Here is a 12,330-nt window from a genome sequence, read left to right on the forward strand (position 1 = left end):
GGGCTGTCAGTGGGGAATGTTCAAAGAAGGGGTCAAAAAGACTGGCTAGTCTAAATGTATACATAAAATCCAGATCCATAAAAGCTTTAAAAGCCATTAAACGAGCTGATGTCATTTAACGCTCTGTGTTTCAGACTAGCACTGTTTGCTCACCGAGAAGATGGCCCTGGCATACCAGCTGAAATCAAACTGTTTGACATATTCTCCCAGCAAGTGGCCACCGTCATTCAGGTACATGTCACTAGTATTTATTTCTTAATTTCACAGCAGATATTTTCCAATGCTACAGACTTCATCTTCAGGCACTGGTTTAACCTATTAAAGGACGACTTCACCACTTTTCAACATATCTTCATATAATAGGTCCTCACTAATGCTCATGATAAAATGGTACCATTTTTTTCTAATCAGTCTGTGTCTCAGAGGAGGGCTGTAGACAGTTCAGAAACCCGTCTACCCGTCTATAATAGATCCCATTGTTCTCGCCTTAATAAAAATCTGAATACATTTTTTAAAATCTTTTTGGAAAAAGAAATCCTGCCTAACGATGATGTCACTGGTAGACAGGTTTCTGGACTGTCCACAACCCTCCTATGAGACACAGACCAAGTAGAAAAAAAATGTATCATTTTATCATGAGCATTAGTGAGGACCTATTATATGAAGGTATGTTGAAAAGTGGTGAAGTCGTCCTTTAAGACCTGAGACCGATTCTACAAATGTCTTCTAAATCCCAACAGTATTCTGAAAAACGGATGTTTCTATATCAGTGGTTCTCAAACTTTTTCATTTCAAGGACCCCCAAAATTATATTTATTTGGCTTTGACAGTTTTTTTTTAATGGTTTTGACAGTTTTCCTTGACACTGACTGAACCCCAGATGATCCGTGGACGCAAGAACAAATGTGCGACGTTTCTAAACCTAATTGTTTGAATTTCATATTAAAGCTGCACTATGTAACTTTCCTTCTTCTACCCCCGGATTTGAACCCGGTTTCCTGCGCATGTGCTGACATTTTGACCATTGAGCTTAGCTAATTAAAGAGCCTGCCTGCTTGCTTAGGGGATTGCATCTTGACCATCAGGTCAAGATTTGTGTCAGATCCTGTGTCTATAGGTGAGACATGACCTTTGACACGATCTATATGTCTCAATAGAAGAAGCAAGGGAGTCAATACAACCACCCCAATTGTATAAGTTGTATTGTATTAACATACTCTGCCATACAGATTGGACAAAATTACATTTTATTCATTAAAAAAAAGTTACATCGTGCCACTTTAAATGAACACAGAAAAGATGGCACTAGCCCAGGGGTGATGCAACTTTGATGATGGAGAGGGCCACTATATTTCCACACTCACTCCGGAGGGCCACATTGCATATACTGTCGGGCCATTCTATGTCACACAAAAGTAGCAAAAATAGCAGACCTACAAGCTCAGAACGCGTCACGTTCTGAGCTTGTAGATCGGCTATTTTTGCTATTTGCTATTTTCGATTTTTTCTTGTTCTATTTTTGTATTGGAATCCTGAAAAGTTTGATTTGTATTTAATTTCAAATGCATTTGGTTATACTTATGTTAACTTCATGAACTTAAATACAACAAAAAGCCAATAGAATTGTAATACTAGTCATTAAGCTACTACTAATATAGACTGAAGTAATTAAAGCTTGCCTTGTTTAGAATTGGAACAGCTGAAGTCAATAATATATCAGTATTCCGATTAACCTGTGGGCCGCATTAAGAGAAGATGAGGGCCGCATGGGGCCGCCAGTTGCCCATGTATGCACTAGCCCTTGCAGGGCTATGGGGGGGTTCGACAAATATTTTCCAAAAATGCGTTTTATTCGATTTCACTCTTGCTCTGGCGTTTCCTGCTTTGTGTCTCTCACCTCCGTGTCTCGTTTCCTGTCTTCTTTCCAGTCTCGCCAGGACATGCCGTCAGAGGACGTGGTCTCTCTCCAGGTGTCTCTCATCAACTTGGCCATGAAGTGCTACCCTGACCGCGTGGACTATGTAGACAAAGTCCTGGAGAGCACCGTGGAGATCTTCAACAAGCTCAACCTCGAACAGTAAGGCCCGAGTTAGACTTAGAACGTCCAAATGTCCAAAACGGAATACAAAACTGTCCTCCGTTACGGCCGTGAAGGATAATTCCTTTTAACAGGTCGTTCATGAAAGTCCTTGCGGTCTTGTTTCCAATGAGAACCTGTGAGCAATTAGGGGTTAAGAGTCTTGCTCAGGGACAAATTTCATTTCATCGACACATATGCTGTCCTGGCCGGGAATCGTACCTGCGGCAACCAGGGCCTCTGGCTCCCTAGGCGGACTCACTAACCACTCGGCTATGGCCGTGACTTGAGCAATATGTACTCATGTTATTTTGAGATGGCTAAAAGCTACTGCAGCGGTAGATGACCGGATAGTGTGTTGACTGACTGCATGATAATGGCAATTTCCCTGGTTTGATTCCGGTAAGCAGTGGTATAAAGTAACTAGTACATTTACTCAAATACTGTGCGTTTTGAGTTACTTTTACTTTACTGGAGTATTTCCAATTTTCAGTACTTTTACTTCTACTCGACTACATCTCAGAGACATATATTGTACTTTTACTCCACTACAATTATTTGAAAACTGTAGATTTTGATTGTTATTACAAAACATACATTAACCACTTCAGCCCTATATACATTTCGGCCATTTGAAAATAGCAGATCTACAAGGCCACAATGCGTCGCAGCGCGACGCATTGTGAGCTTGTAGATCTGCTATTTTCAAAAGATTTGTATACATTTGAAAACTTGAAATGGGACATTCTGCATAATGAGTACTTTCTACTTTTGGTACTTTAAGTACAGTTTGATACCAATACTTTTACTCAAGTAAATGTTTATTTCCGGACTTTTACTTGTAACAGAGTTCTTCTACATTGCAGTATTGATACTTTTACTACTTGAGTACTTTTTCCACGACTGCCGGTGAGAGTCCTGTGTTGCACGTCTTTTCCCCCTTTGTTCTCCCGTCTCTCCACCACCTCCCTGTCTAAACGAAACAAAACAACGAATCCTCCGTGTGTGTTCCTTGTGTGTCACAGCATTGCGACCAGCAGCGCGGTGTCCAAGGAGCTGACCAGACTGCTGAAGATCCCCGTGGACACCTACAACAACTGCCTGACCGTGCTGCAGCTCAAGCACTTCCCGCCGCTCTTCGAGTACTTTGACTACGAGTCCCGCAAGAGCATGAGCTGCTACGTCCTCACCAACACGCTGGAGTACAACACCACCATCATGGCTCAGGAGCAGGTGAGGACGTCTTTCAGGACGGCCACGTTAAAAATACCTATTTTATGTCAATTACACACCCCATGAAGCCTTAAATACATGGAGATTTCTTTGTTGTTGTCGCATTCCTGAGCCAATACTTTGATGCCCGGGTCATCGGTCAGTAGGAGACAGAGTCCTGCACGGGTCCAATTTTGAGAACCCGCGCCCCTCCCCGCCCGTCAATACTCATATCCGTAGACCGACCCGTCACCCGTGATTATTTCAAAATACGAACCAGACCCGCCCCGCCCGCCAAATAAGCGCCCGTTGTCCGCCCGTTTACCCGTGATTACATGCAGAGTAAAATGTAAATCCTATTGAAAAGTGTGTTGAAAAAGATTGCAGCCTTCAACAACAGCGCTACATTCAGTGGTCAGGTTCGTACAGAAATCAAGTGAAGACGGAGGAGCGAGCTTAAGCCACGCGCGCGAACGCGCATCTACGCAGCACACATGTGTCGTTGTTTACGTCGTCAGATGGTTTTAATTTGAAGGTTTAACAGGATGTTCAATGTGTTTTTGTGAGTTAAGATAACTGACCAGCGTGCTCCATGCAGTTGTGCTGTGTTAAGTTACACAAGTGACGTTGTTTGGGCGGAAACAGTGCTCTCTGATTTTCACAATAAAATGATACCCGCCCGCGATTAGTTCAGTACCGCCCGTCCCCGTACCCGTGATCTTATCAAAGTAAAATATTCACCCGTTTTCACCCAAACGCGGGTACCCGTCGGGTATCCGCGGGTACCCGGCCCGTTGTAGGACTCCGGTAGGAGACTCCACCGATCATCAAATTATTTATTGGCTTAGGAACGCGATAAAAAAAAATCTCCATGAATTCAAGGTTTTCATGGGGTGTGTAATTGATAGAAAATAAGTAATTGTTTGGGTGAGGCCGATTCTACTAATGAAAAAGGTAGTGCACGCACATCCGTGGCCCAGGTGCTAGACAAACAAAGCATCATGAAAAAAAAAGACTAGAGTCTGCACACTGGTAAAGTTGCAGAAAGCTCCACTTGGTAATTTATTGCTCGTCAACGTTTCGGCCTGTTCAGACCTTCATCAGGACATATATAAGTCCTCATGAAGGTCTGAACAGTTCGATTCTACTTATGCCTTCTACGTGTAAATCAGTTCTCAAACATTTTCGTGCCAAGGACCCCCAAAATTATATTTATTTGGCCGCGAACCCGGATACTGACATGGTTTTGTTTCCCGGAAGAGAAGACAAAAATAGCTTGTACATATGTGATAGGCTCTTTTCACTATCATTTAAACTGTTTGACAATTTTAGCCTATAAATAGGAACGCCAGGCTGAAAGTGGGTATAACCGTCTCTCTCCGCAGGTGGACTCCATCCTGAGCTTGGTGTCGACGCTGATCCAGGACCAGCCAGACCAGCCAGCAGAAGACCCAGACCCAGAGGACTTTGCAGAGGAGCAGAGCCTGGTGGGACGTTTCATCCACCTGCTGCAGTCAGACGACCCCGACCAGCAGTACCTGGTGAGAGCAACCAGCAGCTTCTGTCTGATTGCTCATAGTGCGGCACCGAGTGCCGCACTATGAGCTTGTAAATCTGCTATTTTTGAAAAATCGTAAAAAAAAAATTAAATCTTTTTTTCAAAAATCTGTTAGGATTTAGAAAACATTTTAAGAATCGGACTCGGGCCTTAACGGGTTAACAGTTTGCAAAAAGTATACAATACATTCAATACTATACAAGAGATCATCAATACTAGGAGCAGTAAAAGTATATTTACAGATTTTTTTTTACATTTCACCATTTACAAATGTCTTCTAAATCCCAACAGTTTTTGAAAAAAACGTATGTTTCTATATCAGTGGTTCTCAAACTTTTCCATGTCAAGGACCCCCAAAATGACATGTATTTGGCCGCTGACCCCCATCTCAAAATATGTTGTTCCAGGGACCCCCAGAAGCAAAGATTTGAGTTAAAAATGTTTGCTTATGGGGCGTCCGCTGGCCTAGCGGTCCAGGCGCATACCACATAAGCTGGTAATCCAGCATGACAGCGTGTCGCGGGTTCGACTCCCGTTCCCGACGACCTTTGCTGTACGTCTCCCCCCATCTCTCTCCCCATTTCCTGTCAGCCTATTGTCCTGTCCAAATAAAGGCATAAAAGCCCCCAAAAATATATATATATATTTTTAAAAAAAGGTTTGCTTATAAACAATGTATATTCAAAGATTTGCACACATTTTCACAAATTTTCAAAAATAGCAGATCTACAAGCTCATTGCGTGGCACTCGGTGCCGCGCTACGAGCTTGTAGATCTGCTATTTCTGAATAGCCAAAGGTTAAAATAATGCTTTTTAGCTCAAATCAAAAAGTGACACAGATGCGTTCCAGGTCTTAATGCGTTAATGGTAGAAATAATTCATCCCCATGTTTGTGCCAAATCTGGGGGGGGACTGAGATCAGTGGGAGCTCCCTCTGGTGTTGTGCCCGTGGGCGTTTCTCACTCTTTTGAAGTAGTTTGACAGGTACATGGGCACTGGTCCCTTCAGTATCTTGAAAACCATGCCCATTGATACAATACAATAAACCAACAACCAACAGCTTCTGTCTGATAGGACCAGAAACCATTCATACAATAAAAGGTAGAATTAAATCATGGCTACTTGAGAGGATAGCAGTGTGAGCATTCAACTAGCTCCTAATATATTTATTTTAGGCTATTGTCATGATAAAGAGTGTAAATTAAAAATGATTTGTACAGTATCTGCTGTAAATTATGTTTTTTCTAACTGGTGTATTCTGTGTGATTTAATAAGTATGTGTAAAACACAGTGGAAATAAGTCGGATGACATTACTGTGTCTCATTATCCACGATTGTCTTTTTAACCGTCTTGTAACTTAGAATGAGTGTGAATGAGTTTTCTATGTTCTTTTGGGCAGATACTAAACACGGCACGCAAGCACTTTGGAGCCGGGGGCAACCAGCGGATCCGCTACACACTCCCTCCTCTGGTGTTCGCAGCCTATCAGCTTGCCTTCAGATATAAGGAGAACTCCTCATCGGTATGCACACGCACACACGCACGCACACACACACACACACACACACACACACACACACACACACACACACACACACACACACACACACACACACACGGGCAGAAACTTATCTCCATATTTTAACATTTCGTTTTTTTTAGAAAATTGACGCCCTACTTGATCATACTACAGCGTCACACAAAAGCATCAAAAGTAGCAGATCTGCAAGCTCTGCTTATTAACCTCATATGTCCAAAACTGGTACTTTTCAGGATTCAAATTCAAAAGTAGCAGATCTACAAGCTCAAAACACGTCGCTTCGCGGCCGGCGTTTCAAGCTTGTAGATCTGCTTGTGGATATGCATCCGTGTCACACAGTAGTATGATCGGGTACGGCATTAATTTACGAAAAAAACACAAAAGTGAAAATATGGACATGAGAGGTTTCTCTCCGACACCGACGATATCCTGTACGTTCTTAAATATGAACTGGTCTCCATACAATCCTCTCCAACGTTCCTGTGTCTCTGTACTTCTCCCAGGATGACAAGTGGGAGAAGAAATGTCAGAAGATCTTCTCGTTCGCCCATCAGACCATCAGTGCACTCATCAAGGCGGAGCTGGCTGAGCTGCCACTCCGTCTCTTCCTCCAGGGGGCGCTGGCCGCCGGCGAGATCGGTTTTGAAAACCACGAGACGGTGGCCTATGAGTTCATGTCACAGGTAGAAAATAACCCACAACAAGTCTTTTCAATTATAGCCAGTATGACCAATATGCTGATAAGACTTGAAATTAACATTTAGCAATTTAGTCTTTTAGCACAGTTGTTCTCAAATGATTTTGGCGGGGTCCTAAGATCATTTGTTTAATGTGGATCATTGTTTTCTCACTCAACAGTTAACAAACCAACATACTGTATAAGTGTATACAGGGTATCTGCACATTTTTAAAGTGACAATGTATGACTTTTAAGACCATTTTAATACCTCTACAATGAAAATAAATCAATTTGATAAAATAAGTCCATTACTGCGTCAAAAGTAATAAACAAAGTAGCCAAAATATTACCAAACTTGTCAAATAATACCTAAGGAAAAAGGCACAAATCTTGAAAATAGGTGATAAAGCAATACTACAAGCAATATTTATCTGTGGAACCGAGTCAAACAAAGTTTTTTTGTCTGAACTACTACAATTACAAGTGCTTGTCAGGGTGGGGGGGTCCCCAGTTCAAACATGACTATTTTGGGCGGTCCCCAGTTCAAATATGATTATTTTGTGCGGTCACAGCCTGAAAAGTTTGAGAACCACCGATTTAGCAGATGCTAGAGCAGAGTAAATATAATGAATCCTATTCAACAAAAACGACAGGGTAAAAGGAGATGTAACTAGAATGCTAAGAAAACAATGGCGTGCAGAAAGTAACCATAACATACATGGACTATGTGAAGAATTAACCAGCAGACTGCATGGTACAGTATAACCACCGTCCATCAAAGTAGACAAGAAGTGATAAAAGGAATGAGGAGTGCTAGGGGAGGTGGGGTAGGCAGCCCATATCACATTTTGATCAAGTCTGGACAGTAAAAAAAACACAAACTGATTTCTGCTAATCAGATTTGAGCCACATTCCCAGGTCAGACCAAATTCCTGTTTGTGCTATTTGATGATCCCAGTTCAAATAGTAAAATCAACTGGAAGTTGTCATTTTTTTAATGCAGTGTCAGGTTTTGTGATGTTATACTTTGGCGGATTCTGCATTTGTTGTGCTAAAAGAGAGCATACGAGAGTATTATGGGAATATAAATTTCTAGTCAACAGAGCAAGTTGAAGAGATCTCTCCAATATATGTAGCTGCATCACGGCAAGGTATCTACTAAACCAAACCTCTATCAAACCACTGAACCCTTAAGTGTAGAGGGACATAGCTGATCTACAAGCTCACAACGTATCAACATGATGCTCATTAGCTTATTATTATGGCTTATTTTCGACTAATATTTTTGCCTGTCCAGAATAGGGGACGCAAGGGTTCATGTGGTTAAGACCTTTTGGGTGGACAACGTGTTCCGGTTAAATAACCATTTTACCTACCTGTATCTGTTCTTCCACCCCCCCCCCACCCCCCAGGCCTTCTCTCTGTACGAGGACGAGATCAGTGACTCCAAAGCCCAGCTGGCGGCCATCACGCTGATCATCGGCACCTTTGAGCGCACGCGCTGCTTCAGCGAGGAGAACCACGAGCCTCTCCGGACGCAGTGTGCGCTGGCCGCCTCCAAGCTGCTCAAGAAGCCCGACCAGTGTCGCGCCGTCAGCATCTGCGCCCACCTGTTCTGGTCCGGAAGGAGCACCGACAAGAACGGAGAGGACGTAAGAAATGGTGGTGGTGTTTGTGAATGAAGCTGGGCTCACGCTACAGGATAATTGGGCTGATTGGGGGTCAGAAACGCCGCTCATGACAATCACAGGGCCGTTCCCGGTTTGAGGAACCGACTATATGCCCAGAGGATACCTTTAATTTTTCCTATGTTTTGTTTGGAATTATTATTATTTCAAAAGATTTTGATTTTCAAAACAATTTCCCACTTCCGAAGTTATACTGCAGTTGGGAAAAAATACTTTTAAGAAGTAGTAAAAATTGCAGATGTGACAGATGTTGTGAGTTTGTAGATTGGCTATTTTCACCAGTTTGGGTCCCGGGGAGACATTGAATTTCTCTTTTTGGTCTCGAGCTAAAATGTTTGAGAACCACTGCTGTAGTGTGAGGGGTTCTTAAATCCACCCTTAAACCTCTTGATATGCACACAGACGCATTGGTGCCTCCCCAATAACTACCTGACTCAACTTGACAACCACTCTTCTTAACACTTTGGGTCAAATTTAAAAAAATGTTTTCAATAAAACGCAGATCTGCGTCTTTGGCAGCCAAGTGATGGTATTCAATAGAACGCAGATCTGCGTTTTTGGCAGCCAATGTGTTAAGAGACGATCGTGATGTGTTTCTGTGTTGCTCAGATCCGTGACGGGAAGCGAGTGATGGAGTGTCTAAAGAAGGCCTTGAAGATCGCCAACCAGTGCATGGACCCGTCGCTGCAGGTCCAACTCTTCATCGAGATCCTCAACAGATACGTCTGCTTCTACGAGCGCGAAAACGATGCGGTAAGCAGCTTGCAAAAAAACACACCTGCTCAACCTCACTGTTGAACTCAATCCGCCTTCATCACTGCTGCACTGCCAAATGACAATACACTTTCATTTAGGCTCGCCATGTGGCAGAAAGACAAATAACAGCAGTGCAGATAGCTTGAAGACGTTTTTCACACTCTTGGAGCATACCCGCAGTCATAAAGAGGACATACTGTATAACATTAGACGCCACATTTTTTTCCCCCCTAGTAATTCACTTCCTGTAAACACAACCGTACTGTGTGATGACATAAATAGACTTTTATGAATATAAATGAATCTTGATTTAATTCAACGTTTTGGTTCCCATAGCCACACGTTCTCCACTCGCACCTGATTTGAATTAGGGAGACACTATTCGCCTGCTACCTTATTTATCTTACTCAAGATGACGGCCAGACGGTGCTTTACTGGTTTTAAACGTAAACGGTACATTAAAATATGTCTCTGAAAACATTGGAGGTGAGAAATAAGCAAGGATTAGGTATTGAAGTAATAAGTAGTAGATAATGAAGTGGAACATACCTGTACAGTTCATGGTTGGCTCAGGGTCTGTCACTCATAGAACTGGTTTCATTATGATTCACACTACTTAAACAGTCACCCACACGCAAAGACAAAGATACAATTCATTTTAAACCACTTACCTCAGCCTGCCGAATATAAGACAACTTACAACCTAATAATCAACTTGAGCTGGGTCATAGATACAAAATATTTACTGGTAATGCCCCTGACTGCTTTAGGAGTAATGCCAAGTTGATTGTACATCAGTATGAAACTAGGTCGAACCAAACGGTATATGAGACATCAAGAGTCAAAGGTTGTGGCAAGATTTATTTTATATACACAGGTATTTCTGCTTTCTGCCTCTGTGTGTCAGGCAGTCTAATCTAAACAGTGTGAAAAAACTGTTATGGCAAAAGCTGCAGGCTAGTAATCTCTCAAGAACAGATCCATCGCTGCGCTTGGATCAGTCGGTAGCCGTGTTGACAACCTGTACACACACCCGTGCCTTCAGATCAGGAAGCAGGCCGCACTTTACCCAATCAAATGTAGTGGCCGGGTTTAACTTTTGGTCTGCTCAATTCCCACTGGAAACAAACCGAAACTCATTTAACAATAGCGTCCTCGGAGCAGACAAAACCACGGAAAGTTAGTAACATTTTAACTTGCTCTTTCATCATAGAAACAAGAGGGCTTGTAACCAAAACGATGTTCTTAGGGAGAAATTGTGTTAGTGGGCATGAAAACATAGTCGCACCACCGGAAGTGGAGTGCTGAGGGTAGACCAAAAACCCCGGTTTCCTTGAGCACGGGTCGTCCGTTCAGCTCCGCCCAGAGCCAAATGAATAAGTAAAAAACAGCAGAGGGCGCTGTTTTTCCTTTTTATTTGACGATGAGTTCCCAGATTGACAGGCTAGTGATGAACTTTAATTTGGGCGTTTGGGGTTTTAGGTTGTTTTTTCACTGGTCTTGTATTTTGTAAATGTACGTGACGTGCTGCGTGTTAAAATGTATTGGTGCTGTGTCATTTATTGGACTATTTATTTTTAGTAAGTAGTAGTTAGCTGCAGGACCACATTGGAAACAAGTGTTTCATTACACTTTAAAGTGTTATCCTGGGTTTAGATTATATTGTGATTGGACCAAAATCAAATCAAATAACAAATACAAGACAACTTGCCTCAACCTCCCAAATACAAGACAACTAAGTTGTAAGAGCAAGACCGTTTACAATAATGTAACAATACCCTTCCCCTTCCTCGCCTATCCTGCTGGTCCCTGGACCTCCAGGTGACGATGCAGGTGCTGAACCAGCTCATCCAGAAGGTCAGGGAGGACCTGCCCAACCTGGAGGCCAGCGAGGAGACGGAGCAGATCAACAAACACTTCCACAACACACTGGAGCACCTGCGTCTGCAGCGGGAGTCCCCCGAGTCCGAGGGCCCCGCCTACGAGGGCCTGGTCCTTTAAAAAAAAAGAGCCGGTTCCATCGGGTCGTCTGTCTGAGGAGAGGGCCCTGTCTGTCCCAACGAGGCCCCTGGTCCTTTTAAGAGCCACAGGGAAGCAGGATGGGAGGGTGGGGAGAAAGTCCATATATATATATAACTAGATTATGGATATATATTTACACACACACACACACACACACACATGCACATCCAGGGTATTCCATGTGACAGGGGAACGGGGATAAATAAATAAATAAATCTATAAATAAACCATGTTGCGTCACCCTTTCCCCACAGTGACACCTAGTGGAGCGACCTATCTTGCTTTTCTGACCTACCTTGTTTTTTCTGACTCGCCCCCCTTCCCCCCCCCCCCCCCGCCCGCCCGCCCCAGAAAACCTTCCCTCCCCTCCTCCCGGCGTCATCTAACGACGATGACATCGTCTCTACCTTTTGGAGTTCTGGCCAGCACTTTTTTTGTTTGTTTTGTTTAGTTTTTTTACCGACGACGCTGCACTTCAATCTCTTCCCCGCCTCCGCACTTCTTCCAGAGATTGTGACATCATCATTCCTTCCTCCATGATCATTCTGTCCATCTGGAGTCGCTGCGGCGGTGGAGAGAGAGAGAGAGAGAGAGAAAGAGAGAGAGAGAGACACCCACCCCTTCAGCTCCCTGTCGAGTTTTAATAAAGCAAATGAACTTTAACCTCTGTTTGTCCGTCACTGTACATGCATCCCCCCATACCGTAGCCACGGGTTCCAACGCCCCCTCTGTGCAATGAGATGCATTAATCGCTCGCTTCCTCTCCCAATCAAACGTAAATAAAATGTTAAACCAT

At 43.2% G+C, this 12,330-nt stretch overlaps 1 protein-coding gene across 1 annotated transcript in view; it reads left to right on the forward strand.

The window, feature by feature from the left end:
• The window catches only part of vps35 (VPS35 retromer complex component), a 35,974-nt gene extending 23,644 nt beyond the window's left edge, over window positions 1-12,330 (forward strand). The window contains exons 9-17 of the mRNA XM_084062743.1: window positions 135-231; window positions 1,929-2,077; window positions 3,103-3,310; window positions 4,675-4,830; window positions 6,249-6,371; window positions 6,893-7,072; window positions 8,481-8,720; window positions 9,366-9,509; window positions 11,334-12,330. Coding sequence (XP_083918869.1) covers window positions 135-231; window positions 1,929-2,077; window positions 3,103-3,310; window positions 4,675-4,830; window positions 6,249-6,371; window positions 6,893-7,072; window positions 8,481-8,720; window positions 9,366-9,509; window positions 11,334-11,513 — 1,477 coding nt within the window. The 3' untranslated portion in view covers window positions 11,514-12,330. The remainder of the gene's footprint in view (window positions 1-134; window positions 232-1,928; window positions 2,078-3,102; window positions 3,311-4,674; window positions 4,831-6,248; window positions 6,372-6,892; window positions 7,073-8,480; window positions 8,721-9,365; window positions 9,510-11,333) is intronic.

This window comes from Gymnoscopelus microlampas (genome assembly GCF_963454915.1).
Source record: "Gymnoscopelus microlampas genome assembly, chromosome: 1".
Taxonomy (NCBI): Eukaryota; Metazoa; Chordata; class Actinopteri; order Myctophiformes; family Myctophidae; genus Gymnoscopelus; species Gymnoscopelus microlampas.